The sequence below is a fragment of the Mauremys mutica genome, chromosome 4 (genome assembly GCF_020497125.1).
Source record: "Mauremys mutica isolate MM-2020 ecotype Southern chromosome 4, ASM2049712v1, whole genome shotgun sequence".
NCBI classification, from domain to species: Eukaryota; Metazoa; Chordata; order Testudines; family Geoemydidae; genus Mauremys; species Mauremys mutica.
The window spans coordinates 120,839,847-120,862,347 of NC_059075.1; the positions used below are offsets into that span (position 1 = coordinate 120,839,847).

Here is a 22,501-nt window from a genome sequence, read left to right on the forward strand (position 1 = left end):
ATTGTTAAAATCTGAGCTTCCCGGGACTTTACTTCAGAGGTGAAATCCTGGCCTCACTGCATTCCAGGGGATCCTTGCCATTGATTTCAATAGGGCCAGAATTTCACCCTAGGCCTTTTAATCACTCCATGTCTCTGAGCACAGACAATTTTGTGATCGCCTTGAAAAGTGTAAGTGATGAGTTTGCCAGGAACCTCAGGGAAACCCCATCTCCCCCAGGTTATATTGTTCCTGAGACGTAACTGCTCAAACAAAATGGGATGACATCACAAACCTGGAATGCAGACTTATTTTCTTTATCATAAAGGAATGTTCCCCTGCCCTTTACATCTTCCAAAGCCTTTATTTACAGTGTAAAGATATCCACTGGTGGCTAACGATTTTCAAAAGTCCCAGCTGCTGACAGTCATGTGTTCTCGTTAATGGAAAGCTCTGGTCTTCCTGCAAATACGCTGAACTATAAAGATCAGGTAGCTAATGAAGGGGAGAACAGGAGCAGCTAACAGGAGAGTTTTGTCGGGGAGTTTAGAGCAGGAATGGGAGAGCTAGATACACCTGATGAACATTCTCTAGACGTAGGCTGATAAACACCCCCACCCAATGATGAGCTGCCAAAATATTAACAACCGGTTCCCTCCTCCTCACCCCACGAGGGTGACCCCCCCACCACCTCCCGGGACTCCTGCCCCGCCCCCCCAGGACCCCTGCCCTATCCACCCCCTTCCCTGTCCCTTAACTGCCCCCTGCCACCCCTCCAACCCCTTCTCTTATTCCTGATAGCCCCCAGGGACCCCCGCCCCATCCTACCACCCCTTCTCTCTTTCCCGACTGCCCCTGGAACCCCTGCCCCTGACTGCCTCCCACTGCCCCATCCAACCCCTGGTCCTTCCTGACTGCCCCCCCAGGACCCTTGCCTCCATTCAATTCCCCTGTTCCCTGCCCTCTGACCACCTCCAGTCCCGACCCTAATCCACCCCCCCGCCCTCTATCCAACACCCTCTCCCTGCTCCCTGTCCCCCTTACCCTGCTGCCTGGAAATGGGGGCTGTGCCACCCAGAGTCGGGGCTGGGAGCCACGGGCGCTGGGCTGCAGTCAGGGTCCAGGTCGGCGTCTGGGTCCAGCCTGGGAGCCTCACCGCCTGGCCGGAGTCAGGGTCCGGCGCGGAGACGCGCCGCCTGGCTGGAGTCGGGGTCTGGCGCGGAGACGCGCCGCCCAGCCGGCCAGAGTCAGAGCCGGGGCCGGCGCGGAGCCGCGCTGCCCAGAGTCGTGGCAGGGGTCAGGGTCAGAGCCGCGCCGCCCGCCCGGAGCCGCGCCGCCCTCCCGACCAGAGTCGGGGCTGGGTCGGCGTCGGGGTCCGGCCCGGAGCCGCGCCACCCGCCCGGCCAGAGTCGGGGCCGGGGGCCGGGTCGGCGTCGGGGCCCGGCCCGGAGCAGCGCCGCCCGCCCGGCCAGACTCGGGGCCGGGGGCCGGGTCGGCGTCGGGGTCCGGCCCGGAGCAGCGCCGCCCGCCCGGCCAGAGTCGGGGCCGGGGGCCGGGTCGGCGTCAGGGTCCGGCCCGGAGCAGCGCCGCCCGCCCGGAGCCCGAGCCGCGCCGCCTGCCCGGAGCAGCGCTGCCCGCCCGGCCGGGGTCCAAGCCGTGCCGCCCGCCCAGCCAGAGTCGGGGCTGGGGTCCGGGTCGGCGTCTGGGTCCGGCCCGGAGCCGCCCGCCCGGAGCCGCGCCGCCCGCCCAGCTGTGGTCAGAGCCGGGGGCCGGCCCGGAGCTGTGCCACCCAGAGTCGGGGCTGGGGCCGGGGGCTGGCCCGGAGCCGCGCTGCCCGCCTGGCCAGAGTCGGGCCGGGGTCGGGGTCAGGGTCAGAGCCAGGGGCCGGCCCAGAGCTGCGCCGCCTGGCCGGGGACGCGCGGCGCCTAGAGCCCTCCTTGTGCGCCCCCCAGCTTACCTGCAGGAAGCTGCTGCTTCCTTCTCAGCCCTCCCAGGCTTCCCGCGCTAACAGCTGATTGGCGGGAAGCCCGGAGGAGGAGCCTTCAGAGGAGGAGGCAAAGCTGGAGCCAGGTGAGCTGGGACTGGGGGCAGGGCAGGGAGCTGCTGGAACCTTTGTTAAATTTAAAAGCCCTTTACAACCGGTTCTAAAAGGGTTTCTAAATTTAACAACCGGTTCGCGCGAACCGGTGCGAACCGGCTGCAGCTCACCACTGCCCCCACCCCCAAACCAAAACCCAACAAATATGCAGGCAGAAGTCCAGTAGCAGAATGGGGACTATCCAGTTTATTAACATTGGGGCGGGGGGGGGGGAGTCCTGGGCCAGCACCCACAGGGGGCAGGGAGGGAATGCCACCAAGCCCCTCTCTGCCTCCCAACTCTGCTCTGGCCCCAGCTCCCAGCCATGTCTCTGCTTCTGGCCTGGCCCCACCTGCAGCCCTCAGCCCTGATCCTGGCTCCCAACCACAGCTGGGGGAGGGGTTTGGCCACAGATGAGGGTAACGTTAAAAAGTTTGGAACCACTGCCATGGAATTTCTATGGATAGAGAGTCTATGTGTGACTAGTAAGAGCCTGTACTTGGTCTCTGAGGGCACTGAATGCACATGTACGCCACCTGCCCCCCAGGCTGGTACCAGACATGCCGCATTCAGTGCTGGAACTCCAGAAACTCTGTGACTTGCTGTAGAGGAGCAGACTCACCCCTGTGACACTTCCTGCTGGTTGTCCTTGGGAATTAGCTCTTTTTCCAGCTCCAGAGCGCCCTCTGCCGGCCAGTGATCCACCTGTCCTCTGGCCCCTGTGTCCCTCCCAGGACCCAGTGCCCCTTTTACCTGGGGTGCTGCCCCCTGGCAGTAACCCCTCAGTCTTAGGGTCTCCCCTCCCCAGGGAACCCCCACCCACTATTCCCACCTTGCCTCAGTATAAGGCTACTGCCAGTCATGGTCTAGCCCCACGCCCTGGGGCAGGCTGCAGTATCAGCCTATTCATCACTGGCAAGGAGGGTTTGGACCTGCTGCCTTGGCCTACTCCTGGGCTGCCCTCTGCAACCCCCAGTACCTGTTAGCCCAATGCTAGGCCACAGCCTGGGACTTTCCAGGCTGGAGCTCCCCAGCCCTGCTCCACTCAGGTACTCTACTCAGGTCCCTACAGCCAAGCCCATCTCCCTCTACAGTCAGATAGAGACTTCTTGGGCTTCTGGCTCAGCCTCTTATAGGGGCCAGTTGGGGCTGATTGGGGCATGGACCCAGCTGAGCCTACTTTCCCCCAATCAGCCCAGGCTTTTAGAGCTGCAGCCCTCTGCAGGGCTGCTTTTAACCCTCTCAGGGCAGTAGTGGGGGTCCACCCCACTACACTTGCCTAAAACAACATTTAGGGTGAAAAATTACATTTTGTAACCTGTTTCTTGAGTGTATTAAGCTTAGTTTGTGTGTTTTGTTTGATTTGCTCAGTAATCTACTTTGTACGGTTTGCTGTCCCTTATAATCACTTAAAATGTACCTTTTATAGTTATTAAACTTATTTCTTGTTTATAACATAACCCAGTTTGTGCAATTCATGTCTGGGGCAGGGGGCAAGAAGCTGTGCACATCTCTCTCCACATTGAGGGGGAGGGCGATTTTTATGAGCTTGTGCTGTGCAGATTTTTCTATATAGTGCAAGACAATATTATTTTAGGTTTACTCCCCAAAGGGGGTGTGCATGTGAGTGCTGGGTGAATCTCCGAGCTGAATACTCTCACACAGAGCTGACTTCAGTCTGTGTCTGCAGCTGGGTGTGGCCTTACTGGTATGTGTGTTCTAGAGAAGGCTTGAGGGCCTGGCACAGCATAGACAGGGTGAGGAAGCCCAGGCTGGTGGAACGGGTGGGCTCAGTGAGACCCCAGCAAATCAGGTGGCATCCTGGATGGGGGGGTCCAACACATCACAGGCTAATAGCCAGGATGGTCATGGCCGCAGCTTCTGACTGCCAGAATCTGGGAGTGGGTGACAGGGGATGGATCGCTTGATGATTGACTGTTCTGTTCATTTCCTCTGAAGCACCTGGCATTGGCCACTGTCAGAAGACAGGCTACTGGGCTAGAGGGACCATTGGTCTGACCCAGTATGGCCGTTCTTATGTTCTTATGGGGGATTTACAACAGGGGCAGGAGGTAATCTTGCCCCATCCAGGAATTTCCAGTGGCTCCACTTCTCATCCCAAACATAACAAGTGCTTATGTAAAACTCAAAATAGCACTGAATTCCCAGAGCCCTGAGAGGGCTCCAGAGCAGAACAGCAGGGCTGGGCCTGCCCCAGATTGAAGTGAATTGCCCAAGCTGTATTGGGGTCCAGCACTGGGATAGCTGGGGGTGCATGGGGCAGCAATAAGACTGGGTGGCACAGCATGGCCTAGTGGATAGCGCACTGACTCAGGAGACCTGGTTTCTATTCCCAGCTCTGCTGCTGGCCTGCAGGTAATCCTGGGCAAATGACTTGAAGGTGGCAATTTTGCAACAAAAAAACTTCAAAAACAGACTCCAAAGAGAAACTGCTGAACTCGAATTAATATGCAAACTAGACACAATTACCTGTGGTCTAAACAAAGACTGGGAATGGTTGGGTCATTACATTAATTGAATCTATTTCCCTATGTTAAGTTCTCCTCACACCTTCTATGGGCCATCTTAATTATCACTTCAAACAGTTTTTTTCCTCCTGCTGACGATAGCTCATCTCAATTGATTAGACTCTGCCTGTTGGTATGCATACTTCCACCTTTTCATGTTCTCTGTATGTATAAATATCTCCTGTCTGTGTGTTCCATTCTATGCATCCGAAGAAGTGAGCTGTAGCTCACGAAAGCTCATGCTTCAATAAATTTGTTAGTCTTTAAGGTGCCACAAGTACTCCTGTTCTTTTTGACTCTGGCTCAGATTCTCAAACGTATTTAGGCACCAAACTCCCAATTGAGGTCTTCACCTCCCGCAGCCTCCATTTCCCCATCTGTGCAATGAGAATAATGATCCTGGCCTCCTTTGTAAAGTGCTTTGAGAACCACAGATGAAGAGCTCTAGGCAAGAGCTAGGGAATATCATTAAATGAGAACCAGGCTCTGCATCTGGAAGTCTACAGAACACATAGAAAAAAAAACAGGAGTACTTGTGGCACCTTAAAGACTAACAAATTTATTTAAGCATGAGCTGTAGCTCACGAAAGCTCATGCTTAAATAAATTTGTTAGTCTTTAAGGTGCCACAAGTACTCCTGTTTTTTTTTGCGGATACAGACTAACACGGCTGCTACTCTGAAACCTGTCAGAACACATAGAGACATCCAGTGGCCAAATGACATATTGCTAGTAAACGTATCACTTCCCAGCTGCTGCTGCATTAGCTGGGGCGTGCAGTTGAATCGGACACAGAGCATGCTTTACAGCTCAAGCCAACATCTTAAACACCTGCTGGAAATTGATGGGAAGCCAGCAGGGGTCACAGAGGTCATGTCAGGAGCTGACTACAGGAAACCCCTTTTGGGCCAGGAGCCAATAAAATGCATAAGCACATGCTTGACTAGAAGCATGAGTTGTGCCACTGAAATCGATGCTTATGGTTAAGTGTTTGCCGGGCTTGGGTCCTTGTTCAGAAAACAGCTGCTGTCTACACTAGCTTCAGGGTATGTCTATACTACCCGTCGGATTGGCGGGTAGTAATTGATCTATCGAGGATCGATTTATCACGTCTTGGCGATAAATCGATCCACGAATCGATGCCCATACTCCACCTCGGCAGGAGGAGTAAGCAGCATAAATGGGGGAGCCGCAGCAGTAGACTCGCTGCCGTGAGGACAGCCATGTAAATCGAACTAAGATACTTCGACTTCAGATACGTATCTTAGATTGATTCCTCTCCCCCCGAGTGTAGACCAGCCCTCAGTTTCAGAATGAGTGAAGGCTCACTTCGCAGCAGGGCCAGCTCCAGCTTTTCTGCTGCCGCAAGTGGCCAAAACAGAAAGAAAGAAAGAAAGAAAGAAAGAAAGAAAGAAAGAAAGAAAGAAAGAAAGAAAGAAAGACAAGCTGCAGTACTTAAGTGGCAGCTAAATCGCACTGCTTCTTCAGCGGTATTTCGGCAGCGGGTCCTCCCTCTCTTCCTCTTTGGAGGCAATTCAGCGGCAGCTCAAAGAGGAAGAGAGGGAATGAGGGACCCGCCGTCAAATTGCCACCGAAGACCCGGATGTGCCGCCCCGATACTGGATGGAGTGCCGCCCCTTTGAATTGGCTGCCCCAAGCACCTGCTTCCTACACCGGTGCCTGGAGCCGGCCCTGCTTCACAGTGACCCACTCTGCAGATGACATTGGACCAGAGAACACCAAGCAGCTCCCTGAATGTCAACCGCAGCTGAGATAAAAACTCCTTCCCCTGATATTTTAACGGGGTGACTGTGGCAACGAGATGGAAGGATTCTGGAACATTAAAAGAAGGGGTGCTATAGCAACAAAGGGGAGGCTGGGGCTGGGGCTGGGAGAGAGTGTGGCTACCAACCTGGAGTCCAAGAACATTGCAACAGGGGTAACCAAGTGGTCAGGGTCCAGAACATTACAAAAGGGGGCACTATGCCACCCTGTCTGAGCAGATCCAGGATGGCAGGGAAATGGCTGCTGGCTGGGAGGGCAGCATAGGAATTGGAGGGTGACAGATGGGCTAGAGGCAAGTGGTGAGGGGTTGGGAAGTTAGTAGAGACTGAGCAAGGGGAAAAGCAGGGAATCAGTTGCACTCCAGGCTCAGCATGGGGGAATTTAGGGTTCAGGTGGGTCTCATGGGTCTGATGACCGGTCACTCGGGGCTTCTTCTCAGAGGGACTTCCTGACAGACTGGAGAAGCTGGATTCAGAGCCAGAGATCTCTCACCCAGCAAACCCCCAGAGAGGACTTTTTCCTTAAGGAAAGCAGGAGTTGAGATCAACCATGTTTATTCCCATTATCTTGCCTAAGATTTTGGTCTGACATGGGACGGGAGCAACATAGACTTTCTGGGACAGCCACCAGACTAGCCTAGATTGTATGCTAGAAGATAACAGTGTGTCAGTGGTTTTGTCAGGGGTCTTTGGCAAAGCCCAGCTCAGAGCTACACCAGCTTGGGATCTGATGGGCCCAGAAGTTTCCTCCAGGACCTCAGATCCCATGGGCCATGTTCAGAGCTCAATGGGATTAGCTGGGCTGCGAGCCATGTGAACTGGGATCAGCTCGTTCCCTGACTCTGCTGTCTTGCCCATAGCTTTGTCATTATGTGGGGAATTTCCACCTGCACTCTTGGGAAAGGCATTGCTAGTTATGCTTGTGCGGAATCCATCTCCCACATAGATTATATAAGAATAGCCATACTGGTCAGACCAATGGTCCATCTAGCCCAGTACCTTTTCTTTTTACAGTGGCCGGTGCCAGGTGCTAAGGAGGGAATGAACAGAACAGGCAATTTATTGAGTGATCCATCCCCTCAGGCCCACCGACAGCAATTCTGGTCCCCAGGGCAGAACAGTCAATGGGCCCCCGCTGGAGCCCAGCGAGCTGCTGCCGGCTGCTGTGCTGGGCATGCTCTTCTGGCATGGCCAGGGCTTCCACATGCCCGCCCGGCAGCCTTCACCACCACCGGTACCACCTCGCACACACCTAGGAGCATGGGCACCAACTTCCAGATTTCCCGGGGTGTGCTTGACCACCCCGCTCTGTCCTAGGCCCCTTCCCCCAATGCCCCACCCCCATCCCTCCTCTTCGCACCCCTGTTCCACCCCCGTCCCCTGAGGGTGCCCCATATATAACTGGTACCTCCCCATAGTGTGTGTGTGGGGGTGTCACGATCTAAAAGGCAGGCCATGCGTCTCCTCCCTGCCCAGCCCAGGGGCACCGTGCTCTCCCCGCCCCATGTTACCTATGTGTGTGTGGGGCACTTAGTCCTCCCACTGCGCCTACCCCAGCACATTCTGCCGCTCACCCTGGTGGGCCGGAGCCCTGGCAGGGAGCAAAAGGGAGCTCCTTAGAACCCCGTCCCCTCCCGGTCGCTGCTCTGCAGCCCTGCCCCGCAGCTGCCTAAGATACCTTGCTGGGGAGGAGGCAGCCGAGCCCGGGCAGCAACTGGAAGTGACCTCCCCAGCCAGGCTCTCTCAGGCAGCTGCCGCGCAGGGCTGCAGAGGAGCGTCTCAGTGGCTGGAAGGGGCTCGTCCCGCCCCTTCCACTCCCGGCATCTGGGCCATAAGTCACCAGGCCCACCCCCACCCCACCTCTTCCCACCCCCACTCCTCTCCCTCCGCCCAGCGCCTTCTGCATGACACCAAACAGCTGATGGTGGAGGGCGGGAGGTACTGGGAGAAGAGCGGGGACAAGCTGATCAGTGGGACCGCTGCTGGTGGGAGGCTCAGGGTGGTGGAAAGGGGCCCGCCGGTGGGTGCTCAGCACCCACTTGGTGTCTATGCCTAGAAGCCCTGCAGCCCCGGGACCTTTTAAATCACCCAGACCCCTGGGCAATTGCCCCTTTTGCCCCCTCAGGCCCCCGTTGGCAGGCCTGCCTGGCATCCACTCAGAGTCTGGCAGTGAGAGGCTAGGAACACCCAGAGCATGGGGTTGCATCCCTGCCCATCCTGGCTAACAGCCATTGATGGACCTATCCTCTCTGAACTTTTCTAATTCTTTTTTGATCAGTTAGTTTTGGCCTTCACAACATCCCCTGCCGAGGGGTTCCACACATTGACTGTGTGTTGTGTGAAATACTTCCTTTTGTTGGTTTTAAACCTGCTGCCTATTGATTGCATTGGGTGACCCTCCGGCTTGTGTCTTATGTGAAGGTGTAAATAACACTTCATGGTTATTGCTTTGAACTCATGCTACCCTTCTCCCCAACATGGAGTGGGTGCAGTCATAGCACCTAAGAACAGCCAGACTGGGTCAGACCAAAGGTCCATCTAGCCCAGTATCCTGTCTACAGACAGTGGCCAGTGCCAGGTGCCCCAGAGGGAATGAACAGAACAGGGAATCATCAAGTGATCCATCCCCTCACCCATTCCCAGCTTCTGGCAAACAGAGGCTAGAGACACTATCCCTGCCTTTCCTGGCTAGTAGCCATTGATGGAACATAATGCACTGTGTTTCAACAATTCATGGCTGGCATAGCAGGCCCTTGGGGATTGTACCAAACCAGCAGAATTTAAGAGCTGTCCTGAGATTGCTCCAAATTATGCCAGGGGTCAAATCTGCCCTTGGCAGCTCTGAGGGTCAGCAGAATGCAAAGTGGCTTAAAGACAGCTTGCCCCACCCCTTCTCAGCAGTGTCATGCACAGCTCTGTGCCCCCGGAACTGGGTTAAATCCTGGGACTGTACAATCATCAGCCCAGATCCAAGGTCACATTTAAATGTTCATGGTACTGTAAGCTGGTCCCCTGACTTTTGCAGTTATAACTGAGTCAGGTTTCCTGCTAGGGCAAGAGAGGGAGATGAAATTGACCAGACACTGACAACCCACAGCCCTGAAGCTGATGAGCCTATTGTCATTTTGCAAAAGGACAGAAAAAGTAAGTAAGTTGATGTCATGTTGATGAATCAGTTAAATGCTTAAAAAACAATTCTGTCAGAAGAACTAACGTGCACGTAGCGAAGGATATTTGTTTGTGACTTTTCAGGTATGATTTTTTTCAACAGGATGATGCCCCTTTAACAAATGCTCCTTTCTAATCAGCCCCAAGGCTCATTAATTTGCTCCCCCCCAGCAGAAGAGCTCATCACTGTTGGAGCCTAATCCACCCCAGGGGCATGACTGGATGTGAGGAGTAATGTTAGGCTCTACTTAGCAAAGGGTGAAGTGACAACATGAATAGTCTGTGTTACCCTTCCATGGTGAAAGCCTGGGCTGGGGCCTTTAAAACACAAGGATTATTCCCCTAATCCTCCTCGATCAGTATCACGCCCAACCTGGAGCACAGTCTGCGTCTCGTGGATTTAGGTTGCAGCGAAAGCTCATGGGTTACGGATATGAAGAAGCACAACAGAAAGGCTGCCCCTTTGTACAAGAGTATATGCCCCCCCGCAGCCTAGACATAGCCCATTATTCACTGAGTATGACACCCCACCCCCTTCTGTGCTTGATTGTCTGAGGCTCCATCTCAGCTACAGCAAGGAATTCAAGCCATTCAGGCTCCTGCTCTTAGCTCCGCAGGGCCGGCATTTAGCCGCAGGAGACGACCAAGACGATGGCCGTTCCCCAGGCTAGCGTGGCAGTTAATTCACACCCGTATGGATGAGATTGTTTTCTGTAAATTATCATGGCACAATGGGGCCATCTCACTTTAATGTCATTTTCAGTGAATCTCCTTGGAAACCAAGCAGCCATGGATGTGCAGTAACCAAGCTTTTCTCTGGGAGCTAAGAGGAGAGGGTGAGGACATCAGAAGACCTAATGTAATATCTGGTGCAATGGCTGCAGTTTAATCTGCTTTGAACTTGTTATTACTAAGGCTACGAAGACCTCTGTGACTTTAGCCCAAGGTGGCTGGGAGCTGATGGGTCCCACTGCCATCTGGAGTGGCGAGGAGCTGCAGGGTACTCCTGCCACCGAACGGGGCCCCATAGTTCTGAGGCAGTGGGGGTACCCTGCAACTTCCGGCTGCCGTGGGTGGTGGGGGAGACCCAGCTGGCAGGGGAAACCCATCTGCTCCTGGCCACCATGGGAGGCTGTGTCCCCGCAGCTACTGGCTGTCCCAGGCGGTGGGGGGGACCCTCGCAGCTCCCTGCAACACCCGCCTGCCACTGGGCACAGGGTACCCCGCAGCTCCTTGCCACCATGGGTGCAGGGGAGCTCCAAATGAATGGGGGGACGGACTCTGCAGCTCCTGGCTGGCCCCCACAGTTCTCAGCCTCTGGTGGCAGGGGACCACACAGCTCAGAGCTGTGGAGGAGAGGGACCCTGGAGCTCTGAACCCCCATGGGTGATGGGGGCCCCCGGAGCTCCCAGCCAGGCCCCTGCAGCTGCGTAGGATAGTTGTGATGGATAGTTTTAGTAAAAGTCAAGGACCAGTCACAGGCTTCTGTGAATTTTTCTTTATTGCCTGTGACCGGTCTGTGATTTTTACTAAAAATACCTGTGAAAAAAGCTTAGCCTTAGTTATAACCTAATGAGGGATACCTGTTCCCTTGTATCTAAGCTAATTATCTCCTGCGGATTCCCCTGTCTTAAATGCAGCTCCCTTCAAAGCGGTGCCCTCCCCTACATAGCCTCTTTACCAGCTACATTCCAGTAGCACCTTCAGACTCTGAGCCAGGCTCCGTAAGCTGGGCACCGCTCACACACACACACTAAGAGCCGCTCATTCCATTATGAGCTTGCTGTGTACGTACACAAGGCAGAAGCATTATCCCCATTTTACAGACAGGGAACAGAGGCCTAGAAAGATTCAGTGACCCACCCACGGTGTCAGCAGCAGAGCTGAGACTTGAGCCCTGGCCAGGTCTCCCAAATCCAGGGCAGTGCCTTAAGCAGCAGGCCAGCCTGCTTCCTTGTGTGGGCACTCCCCCTCTCCCCCTCCAGTGCTCTCCTGCAAGCGTCCCACAGATTCTTTCTATGTTCTCAGTATTTATTACGTCGATCAGGCTGCGGGGATGGGAGGCGCTCCCCCAGCCTGGCAGGATGGGGTCCCGCTGCCGCGCCCCCCCCCCCCACTCCCTTGGCTGTTACAGATTGCTGGTGAGTCCAAGACAGCGGTCAAGGAATTTCAGGATCTCCTGCCAGGAATGCTCCTGAGCTCTGGCATGGGGCTCTGGCTCACCCCCCCAGTGCACAGGTTTGGGGCTCCCCCGGATCAGCGAGATGCTGCACAGTGGGGACCCCGGCGGCTCGATCAGGTGCCCAGCCCCAGGGTAGGAGAGCAGGGTATAGTTCTTCTTCCCATGGCTCTTCATCCTCTCTATGGCCATCTCAGCAAACAGCTTGCTATTAAAATTGCGGTCAGCTTCTCCCACCACGAAGAGCACCTCCCCTTGAGCCTTCTCCACAGGGATGGCAGCAGCTGCGTGGGCTGGGTCCCGGGGGTCCTTGAAGACGTGGTAGTTGTCCAGGACCCCCATCTCTGTGATGAGCAGCCGCTCAGGGCAGTAGGGGAGGTGCGGGATGTGGACCCCTTTGTAACGCAGTGGCGTGCCGTTCAGGAATCCTGTGCCATTGATCCAGACGGCGGCCACCACCTGCTCTAAGAAGGCAGCCATGGCCAGCGTGACCTCGCCCCCTTTGGACACCCCGATCACTCCGAGGCCTGGGCCTCTCACCTGAAAAACCCACGAAGAGCCACATTGGAATAATCATGCCAACAGCCTGGGAATCTTCAATTTGGCGCCAGCACAGGATGGGAGCAGGAGGAGCCTGCAGGGGGCGCTGTGACACAGAAGAAGATGGAGCCTGCACTAGCCAATCCCACCCTACCTAGCAAGGGGCACTATGACCCTGGGGCAGGAACCTGCACTGCCCAGCCCTGTCCTCCCCATGGTGGCACTGTGACACCAGGGTGGGGCAGGAATCTGTACTGCCCAGCCCCATTCTCCCCAGCAGGGGGGGCTGTGACACCATGCAGGGGAAGGAGCCTGCACTGCCCAGCCCCATCCTCCCCAGCAGGGGGGGGCTGTGACACCAGGGACGGGTGGATCCCATGGGTGAGAGCCGTTGCCAGGACCTGCTACATGTCTGATATCTAGGCTGGAGCCTGGAGCCCCTCATCCAGTGGCTATGAAGGGACCCTAGTGAAAGAGTGGGACATACCTTGGGGTGTTTCAAGAGGAGGTTGGCTGCTTCCTCGAAATACTCCAGGTCCATCTCCACCAGCACCTGCGGCAGGTCGTCATAGCCAAAGAACGCCAGTGCCAGCACGGCGTAGCCCCGGCTGGCGAGCAGGCTAGCTCGGAACTCAATGAGCCCGCCGGCCCCGCCAAACATGTCGATCACCCCCGGAAAGGGACCCGGCCCTGCAGAGAACGCAGGAGAGAGGCATTGTGGGGAAAGGGAAAAACACTGCAGTTAGTTATGGGGACCCCAGGGATAAGGGCTTAGCTTGTTTTCCAAGGAAAATTAGGGCTCAAAAGAGGGGGAGGATCACAGGAACAGGAGTCTATTTCACTTGTGCAAAAGTCTTCCATTGAACTGGATATCAATGGAAGTTAGAGGCCTAAATACCTTTGTTGATCTGGGCCACTGCCTCTTAAGGAACTCCATATTCCTGTTGTTCATGTGTTGAAGCCAGCGTCACAGGACTATTGCCTACTCTCACCATTTCATCCTGAGGTCTCGTGAGATTTGGGGATTTTCTTTAATGCTCCTGAGGATCTCAGCTTTCATTTTCTTTACAAAAAAAGTTTCTAGCTCCCATTGTTGGAGAAATGTTAAATGTGACCCATACACGCTCAGAAAGCAGATGGCCCAATAGAAAGAACCCTATAGTTATTATTTTTCAAATCTCAAGCTTTTTAAGCCAATCTGGTGATTTTTGAACACCTGGGGTTGGCAATACTGTGCCTCTGTTTTTTCTGAGGGGCCAAGCGATTAGTTTGGAAGTTTTCATTGTATTTGAACCTCTGAGAATTGTCTCTGAAGAGAATTAACTTCTTGATGAGCCTTGAAGCTGTTATAAGTGGCGGGCAGGGGGGAAGAGAATTCTTTTTTATAATTTCGATAGATAATACTGATGTTTATTTTTAAGCATTTTTTCTATTTTTATTGATTTAAATTTTCATCGTTGTGCAAAAATTATGGATTTTAAGCACATTTAAAAAAATTTATCAATCAAAATTTTCACTGTTGTGGAAAATTATGGGGGGAGGGGTCAGACAATAATTATTTAACAGCAGCAGATATTGAGATTCAAAATGTTAAAACTTTACAACCGTTAAAATACAAACTGTCAACATGACGTCAGAATATACAAAGTCACTATCCTTTAATCAAACTCTACAGTTCTCAGCCAGCATTTTTCTTACTTTGTTTATTGGCAAATTTGGATTATTATCGATGAAAATAATTTTCTGTCAGTTTGTATATGTCTGGTGAAATCAATGTTTACTGACGTTTACCGATAAAAAGCTAAGTGCATTTATAAGCTCCACCTAAACTCAATCTTTGGTCCAGGGAAACCAACAGCCTGTGATCGCTGCAGGGTTGTGCAGCCGAACTAGCTGAGCTAAAAGCAACGATATACTCCCCCAACCAGGCCTGCGGAATGGATGGCCTCCAGATGAGCTTGGGGTCAAGGAGGCTGTTATAATGGGACCCCAGACATTTGCCTCAGCAACCGGGAAGGGCTTGTTATTCACTATGGCAGGGAATCAGTGTGATTTAGGAAGAGAACAGGGATGAGTCTGGCTTTATGCTGAATACAACTGTTGATGTGTCAGTGGGTGGCATTTCTGTGACACCATGGAGGGGAGGGAGCCTGCAGCTGTCCCACCCCACCCTCTCCAGCAGGGGGTGCTGTGACAGAGGGAAGGAGGACAAGCTGTTGGGATACCGGGGAGGAGGACAGAGTCGGCAGTGAGCTTACCTGATGGTCATGTCCTATTGCAGGGAGACTGACCCTTTGGGGTGGGGAGTACAAGAGGATCTTGTGCATGGCAAACAGGGAAGACAAGCACGAGAGCGAGGTGGGAAGGGAAAGCCAGGCTGGGCTGGGAAGGGAGGAGAACAGGGATAAGGGATGCAAGAGGCAGGGATGCGATGTTTCCTCACCAGGAGGCAGGAATAGGGCACCCCGGACCCGGCCCTCCTTGATCGGGACACGCTCCACTCCGGGGCCCACATACCACCTCTCCACAGTGCAAGTGGCCAGGGGCACCTCCTGGGATGAGGGAAGGAGATGGCAGGAGTCAAAGAGGTCGAGCTGGAAGCAAAAGGGGCCGCTCATCACATCCCGTTTCACCAGCCTGTGGAAAAGCTTCTCCGGCTTAAGGAACCAGAAGAGGCCCATGGGCCAGATGCCCACGTAGTCGCCCCCCGTGGCAGCTGCCTGCTCCAAGTCCACCTCCCCAGCCTCGTCTGCTCGGTAGAAGGCTCGGGCCTGGAAGTTCACGCCCCTCTCGTCCGTCAGCGACAACTGCAGGGTCACCAGCTGGGTGGGTGCTAGGCCGGAGACGTGGATCCTCACCGATGTGTCGGCCAGCGATGACTCAGGGGTGACCCGGAGCTGGATCATGGCTGATGGGTGCTGGGCTTGGAACCTGGGAAAGGGGGAGTCTGGGGAGCAGAGAGGGGGGAGGGAAACGGAGGAAAGGGAAATGGGGAGACAGACTGTTATCAATGGGAGAAGCTAGGAAATGTTTGTGGGGGGCAGGGAAAATACCAGCAGCACTAAGCTGTCCCTCCTCTGTGCCCTGGTTTCCCTGCCTGCTGGGGGCAGTGAAAATGGGGGGGCTGAGCTTGGGGCGGGGAACTGATCGCAAGACCAGAACCTCCCCCGCTGATGCTGGCAGGGAGTAGTTAGAGCCAGCACCCTCACACCCCTGCCCCTAGCTCCCTGGCCCCCCAAAATGCACAGGGTCTGACTTTCCAAGCCTGGCACCATTAAAGGAGCTTTGAGTCCCACACTCGTGTCAGCCTAAAAACTAGGCTCCCTGTCCCGCCATGAGTCCCTTCAGTGTCCTCACCTCTTCCTCCAGCCCTGGGGCCCCTCGGCGCCCCCACCTCTCCCCCCAGGGGCCGGGCAGGTCCCCCAGAGCTCCCAGCTGTGCAGACGGCCGGCCAAGCCCTCTGTCATGTGACCCGCCCCTCACAGGATCCTGCAGTCGCCTCCCACGCCAATGTGCGTGATCCTCCCCCCAGCCCGGCGCTGAGCTGTTCCCCGATCCTGAGTGACACGGGGTGGGGCTGGGCTATTTCCTGCCCCTCCAGTAGTGAGCGGGAGAGGCACAGTCCCCGCAACCCCCTGCCTCCACTCCGGCTTCAAACTCCTCTCTAGCTACTCACCCTCCGTTGTGAAGCACTCTGAGATCCGCTGATGGGAAGCGCTGGATAAGAGCTACTAGGGATGGGGCAGGGGGGAGAATATCTCATATCTGTTACTGCAGGGTTACCTGCCCCTGAAGCATCAGGTGCTGGCCTGGCCCCCATCGGGCTACTGGGCTAGACGGACCCCCTTGCCTCTGATCCTTTCCAGGCTGGCAGTTCCTGTGGGCCCCCCCTCCCCAGGGTGAAATCGGACTTCTGGCACGGGGCCTGGAGAGCTGAGTGCCGGTCACCTGCAGCCCTGAGGCCCCCTTGCTTCTGCCCAATGGCACTATGCTAATCCTGAACATAGTGCTGTGATGCAGTGGGGACTGTCTGCATGGGGGGATGGCAGGGCAGGGGATGACTTTAGGTGAGGGACAGGACCTGAGCCTGTAACCTGAGCCAGGAAGGGGGCTGGGGAAAGTCAACACCTTGGCCCGGGAAGCTGGACAAAGGAAGAGAGCCTGCTGGAGAGGTTTTTAGTTTCGGTTTTGGGCTGGCCGGGAAGAGGCAGGGAACCCCAAGTCTGGGGTCTAAGATCCTTGCCCCCAGAGGGACCTGACTGAGGGGTCCTGGTTGTACCTACAAGCCCTGCTTGGGACTGTGTTCCTGTTGTCTAATAAACCTTCTGTTTTCCTGGCTGGCTGAAAGTCACGGTGAATCGCGGGAAATGGGGGTTGCAGGGCCCGGACTCCCCCACACTCCGTAACAAGTGCGTAACCCCGGTACAGGTGGCTCTATCTTAGGTACTTACATTGCTTCCATTGCTATAGTATCGGAGCACCTCACAGTCTTTGTTGTACCATTATCCCCATAATACAGATGGGGAAACTGAGGCACAGCGCAGCTACGTGCTGGATTCACAAAGAGACTTAGGTGTCCAAGTCCCGGATGCTTAGGGTGACCATATTTCCCAAAGGGAAAACAGGACAGTGCATGGGGCTGGCCTGAGCCCTCCCCCCTCCATGGGACTGGCTCAAGCCACTCACCTGAGCGCCCCCCCCCCCACTGCTCATCCAAGCCCCCTCCCCATGTGGGGGCAGGCAGGGCTTGGGCAAGCAGCAACACATATCTTAGATAGGGTGACCATATTTCCCAAAGGCTGGGGTTGGTGTTGCTGCTTGCTTGAGCCCTGTCTGCCCCCCACCCGAGCCCTGGCTTCCTCCCATGCCTGGCATCGCCAGTCACCTGTCTCCGCCTCCCCCCCCCCTGCACATTCCTCGGCACCTCATTTTTTGACAAAAGTGGGCAATTGTCTCGTTTGCTCTTGCCAACTGATCAAGCTTAAAAAAGGGACTGTCCAGCCAAATTGGGACATATGGTCACCTGCCCATCTAACCCTGTAGGAGCCTAAGCTCACTCAGCACCTACATTTTTGCAGTAAAGGTTTGTTGGATGCCTCTGTTTCTGCCTTTGAACGTGCACACTGCAGCCTCCCGCTAGGTGTCCGGGTAACCAGGGCCCAGTGTGATTCATGAACTGGGGGAAGACAGATGCTCCTCCACCTGGACTGCCAGGCTGGAGCCGGTCCCTGAGCACCATGTGACTCTAGCCCTAAGTGATTTGCCCCAGGTCATACAGGGAGTCTATGGCAGAGCAGGGATAAAGGGTCTGTCTCTGCTTCACACTGGCACTTGTCAGGCCAGTACATTGGGACTGAATTGAGTCTGGATCCGGGCCTGCGCGGTCACTGACACAGCACCTCCATGTGTATCCAACCCAGGCTGATATCACCATCAGGGATCAAACCTGCCACCATCTCTACCAAAAGCCTCGTACACACCCCACCTGAGCCAAAGGACCAACTCTGTAGATTGTCACTAAGCAATCGGCTATCACAGCTGCTAAAGGAGACCCTATTCCCTGTGCTAAGCCAGCATGTCCCCCCGCCACCCGTGACTCCCACCTTCCTCAGCTCTCTCTCCCTCATACCCACCCCCACCACTTCCCCAGAGTCTGAACTCAGAAGACAGGGCAGTACATAGGTGCTGAAATTAGGGGTACTACTGCAGTCCATGGCTGGAAGTGGTTTCCATCATATACAGGTTTTAGTTTGGTTCAATGGCTCTCAGCACCCTCACTATACAAATTGTTTGGGCACCTCTGGGGCAGTAGGGAGGGAAATCTGCGGTGGGAGGCCCATGATCCCATCCAAATTCAGCCTGCTCCCTTCCCAGCCCAACTCAAGGGAATGGATGCTCCCCACTGCTTGAGAACTCCAGCCACCAGACAGCTCAGATACCGCTGTGATGGGCTCCAGAAGCTAGCCCCGGGTAAGAGCATTTCCTGAGCCCAGGAGGAAAATCAAGGTCTTTTTACCAGACAGGAAGGAATGGAGGTGAGCTCCTTGAGTCTGCTGGAAATCTCCAGGGCTCCCACTGAGATGGAGCAGTTTTCAGGGTTCCCCTCTGGTGTGTCTGCAATGGGCCAGAGTTGCAGGTGAGCAATCCAGGCGTTTGCTCTTCATCTGACCCCACAAACCTCTTGTTCTTGCTTTATATCTCCCCGCCCTCCTGGGATGCCCTTTGTGCTCAATAGTGGAGATAATCATTAACCCGGAGGGACAATCAAAGCTGGAGTTACTTCCTTGACTCAGAGGGCACTGCAGCTGACTGAGGGGCCAATGAACCTCAAACTTGCCCCTGTTGGCCTCCTCCTATCCCAGCCCTGTGTTACCCCCAGCTCTGCCAACACCCCTTAATCCCACCCTGTAGCCCCTGCTGCTGTCCCGGCCCTGGACTGCCCACACTCAGCACTACCAGTGCCCCTCAATCCTGACTCACAACTACCTGCTATCTTAATGTGGGGTTACCTCCCACCCCCCAATCCCCTGCTGCCCCTGGGCTTGGCCATCAATGCCTCTCAAGCCCAACTCACAGGCCCTCAGTGCCCCCTGCCATTCCGTCTCATCCTTTCTCTGGCTGTTCAGGGCAGGCGTTGTCTCCCACTAGGTGCATATCCAGCACCCAGCATGTTGTGGTATTTAACGGCTACCCTTAACTAAAAAATAAAGATGAATTAGGTACCACATTTTCCAAGGTCTTAGGTGCTTACAATTGCAACCAGGCATTTAGTGGGATTGGCAAAAGCCGCTTGCCCCATCTAATCCCTTGAGCCCACCACGAAGGGGTTAGGCTGAGAGCAATCACACCTGTGCTCTGCAGCCAGACAGCTCCAGGGTGAAGTTCAAGGCCCTAATAGTGGAAGGATCTGGCTACTTCAGAGCCTGCTGCTTTCCCCCGCCCCAGCCTAGCCTGAAGTGTTTATAACCCAGCGCTCCTCTATCTAATCTCTCTATCCATCCAGGTACTTTATACTGTGCTTATCTTCATGGGATCTGAGCACCATAGGAAGGCAATAAAGTCTGGTTCACTGTTACAGGGCCCTGTCTGTCCTGGTTCCTAGGTTCATTAGTAGGCAAGAGTTTCCTTACTGAGGGAAAGCAAGGGCAGAGGAGAAGGTGCTGTGTTGCAAGGTAGTGTGGCCTAGCAGACAGAGCAGAGGACTGGGCATCAGACTAAGACTCACGCTTCTATTCCCACCGCTGCAATGACCTGTGGTATGATTTCGGCCAAGGCCCTTGCCTTGTTCCCCAGTTCCCCCTCCCACCTTTTGTCTGTGTAATACCACCTAGCTCTTTATATCACGCGCAAAGGTGATGAGTATCATCATGCCCATTTTACAGCTGGGGAAAGTGAGGCACAAGGCAGTGAAGTGACTTACCCAAGGTCATGCAACAGACCAGTGGCAGAGCCAAGAATGGACTTCAGGTCTCGAGTCCTAGTCTAGTGAGCTATTGACTTGGCCACACTAGCTTTTCACAGCAGGGACTGTCTCTTGTGTGTACCCTGATCTCAGGCAGGATCTCTATAGGCTACTGTGCTGACACTGCATCTGGAGCTGTATGACAAGAAAAAACGAAAAAGAAAAACCCTGACTAACCCACCGCCAAAGTGGCCGCCGAAGACCCGGAGCATCTGAAGGACCCGCCACCGAAGTGCCGCCGAGGACCCAGAGCGCCACCGGGTGAGTAAAAGCACCGAAGACCCAGAGCACTGCTGGGTGAGTAAAAATTAAAAAGGCACCACTTTTCTGCTCAGTGGGAGCGGCCGCTCCCCCCCCCCACCCCAAACTGTGCTACTGCCTATGAGGGGGCCTTTTCTTCCATAATCCATACATCTAAATCCACTAAAACCATAATAAATCACTGGTGGTTCCACGGCCTGTTCCTGATAAGCCACAGGAGCTGCCCTAGAGTCTGCAGCAATAGATGCCCCACCTCCTCTGGCCTATGCTTTTTGTCTGTCTGGACAGTGGCAGTACAGGAAGGGTTAAAGACCCCTGAGTTGGCCCCAGGAGGGAACAGGGGTATGATAGCTGCATTGCTCAGCCTGATGAGGAAGCAGGGACGGGGAGACAAGGAACCGGTCTGAATTCCCAGATGTGTGAAAATTATTTTGCAGAGAAACTGACACTGGATTTCTGCCTCTCGGGTTCAGCGGGAAAACAGACAGAAATTGGCTTTTTATTTTAAAAAATTATGTTGTCTTCTACACCTAGAAGGTGGGCAATTGTCCTGGAGCCCACAGAACCCCTTATTTGTCAGCCAGCTGCTCCTATTACCCCTAAAATAGGACTCCAGGCACCCCTACAAGGGCCTGCCTATATTCACAACTTAATCCTCAGTTTTTCTGGTTTTGGTAAGTGAAAGGGGGTGGCGCACTGCCAGGGTTTTACCAGGGAGCTTCCCTCCAACCAGTGGAGAAGAGACTAATTCTGTTAACTCTTGGGAGTATATGGATACAGCCTTCTGCTCAAAGGATTGACACTCAAGCAGTAATCCTTCAACAAAAAAATAATCTTTATTTAACACAATGTTTCCTAATACAGTAAATCTAAAAACCATAATATTAAGAAAACACAGCAAATCTAAAATATATTGAAAGAAATAAAATGACATTTTCTTAACAAAGGCATACAATTCTATTAGCACAGATGCACATTAAAGTACTCAAAATTGCAATATCCTACAATTGGAAGATAGCTGTAAGGAGTTACACTCTACATGCAATGGCTAATCACATATAGGATGCTGACAGCAAGTTCTTAAACATTAAAACATAATAAACATATATACACAAATATTCAGCTTTATTATCCCATAAACACCCATTCACTGAGTTTATTTCTTATTATTGGCTTACTTTCCTGTTAGCTTCCTTCCCTCTGCTCTAGAGCCTTCTGATTTGCCAGACCTAATGTTGTCACTGCTATTGCTTCTTTGCTTCTGCCCTCTTTCTTCTTATGATTTCAACTCTTTGAGGCGCTTTTCTTCTTCTTTTGCTTCTCCCGCTCATTCCAGCTCCTTCCACTCACATTGAGGCAGACTAACTAAAACCTGTCCGCTCTCTGCCTTATATACAGATTTTAGCTTATCCTGATTGGTTCTCTTTTCAATCGCTATCATTATCAGCCAATCAGCTTCAAGGCCTTCATCTCTCAGTCAAAGCTGGACTGATTGAAAACCTGTGCTATTAATGCTGGACCTCTTTAAAGACCTGCGTTCTACCTAACTGACCCCTCTCTTTGGGTTTTTGGAGTGACCTTTATTTCACCCCAAACCTGCCCGCTTGCCCTTGGCCAGATCATTCTAAAGCCTCCAGTTTGGTTTTCCCGGCTTTGATTTCTTGGGGCCGCCATCTTGTTTTCCCTAACCATAACCGCTTAAAACTATCTCTATTAACTATTTAAATCCTTATGATTATTAAACATATAATACACTTATATGTACCTTAACATTATGTTTCACTGTCACCACTCCAATTTCACTAACTCAAACAAGCCCAAATCATAAGCTCTCTCTGCTTCAACTAATGGTGACAGATTATCATCTTTAGTGCTGGAAAGTGCTTCTGGTGCTGTATTTCCTCACAGAATAGAGGAGCCAGAAAAATCTCTTGTATCAGTCTCCTCCTTGTTGTGTGATATACTTGTTTATCAACCCAACACCTATTAGTGAGTTCAGTTTTGTTCAGCATGGGCCAGGGCCACCCAGAGGATTCCGGGGGCCCGGGGTCTTCGGCGGCGGGGGGCCCTTCCGTTCCGGGACCCGCCGCTGAAGTGCCCCGAAGACCCGCGGCGGGAGCCCCCCCGCGGCCGAATTACCGCCGAAGCGGGACCCGCCGCCAAAGCGCAGCCCGGTCTTCGGCGGTAATTTGGTGGCGGGGGGGGGGGCCCCGCCGCGGGCCTTCGGGGCACTTCGGCGGCGGGTCCCGGAACAGAAGGGGCCCCCCGCCACCAAAGACCGGGCTGCGCTTCGGCGGCGGCGGCGGCGGCAGCGGCGGGTCCCGCTTCCCCCCCGCCCCCCGGCCCAGGCCCCGGCCTCTTACCCGAGCGCATCTCCGGCGGGGCCTGAGCTCCGTCCCGCTCAGAGCCACGTGGTGAGGGGGCGGGGCTGTGAGCTCTACGCCGAGCGGAGGCAGCTGCCCCGCCCCCTCCTCACGCTGCTCTGAGCGGGGCGGGGCTCAGGCCCCGTTGGAGCTCCCAGCCC

General features: G+C 54.3%; 1 protein-coding gene across 2 annotated transcripts; it reads right to left on the bottom strand.

Moving 5' to 3' along the window:
- Positions 1-9,229: 9,229 nt before the first annotated feature.
- LOC123370004 (acyl-coenzyme A amino acid N-acyltransferase 2-like) lies at positions 9,230-18,426 on the bottom strand. 2 transcript variants are annotated; one of them, XM_045016149.1, is made up of 4 exons: positions 15,612-15,726; positions 14,698-15,201; positions 12,742-12,944; positions 9,230-12,254 (listed from the first exon to the last, which is right to left on the bottom strand). In XM_045016149.1, exons 2-4 carry the CDS (start codon positions 15,158-15,160, stop codon positions 11,664-11,666), a joined length of 1,257 nt encoding a protein of 418 aa, XP_044872084.1. In that variant the 5' UTR covers positions 15,161-15,201; positions 15,612-15,726; the 3' UTR covers positions 9,230-11,663. The 2 variants fall into 2 exon arrangements, with proteins under 2 accessions (XP_044872084.1, XP_044872083.1); XM_045016148.1 differs by lacking the exon at positions 15,612-15,726 and adding an exon at positions 18,271-18,426 and having other exon boundaries at positions 9,232-12,254.
- Positions 18,427-22,501: the final 4,075 nt, after the last annotated feature.

Coding starts and splice junctions, on each gene's coding strand:
- LOC123370004 (XM_045016149.1), bottom strand. CDS start 15,160: ATGATCCAGCTCCGGGTCACCCCTGAGTCATCGCTGGCCGACACATCG. Junction 12,945..14,697: donor TGCCCTATTCCTGCCTCCTG/GTGAGGAAACAT, acceptor CGTTCTCTGCAG/GGCCGGGTCCCTTTCCGGGG. Junction 12,255..12,741: donor TCCTCTTGAAACACCCCAAG/GTATGTCCCACT, acceptor TGGGTTTTTCAG/GTGAGAGGCCCAGGCCTCGG.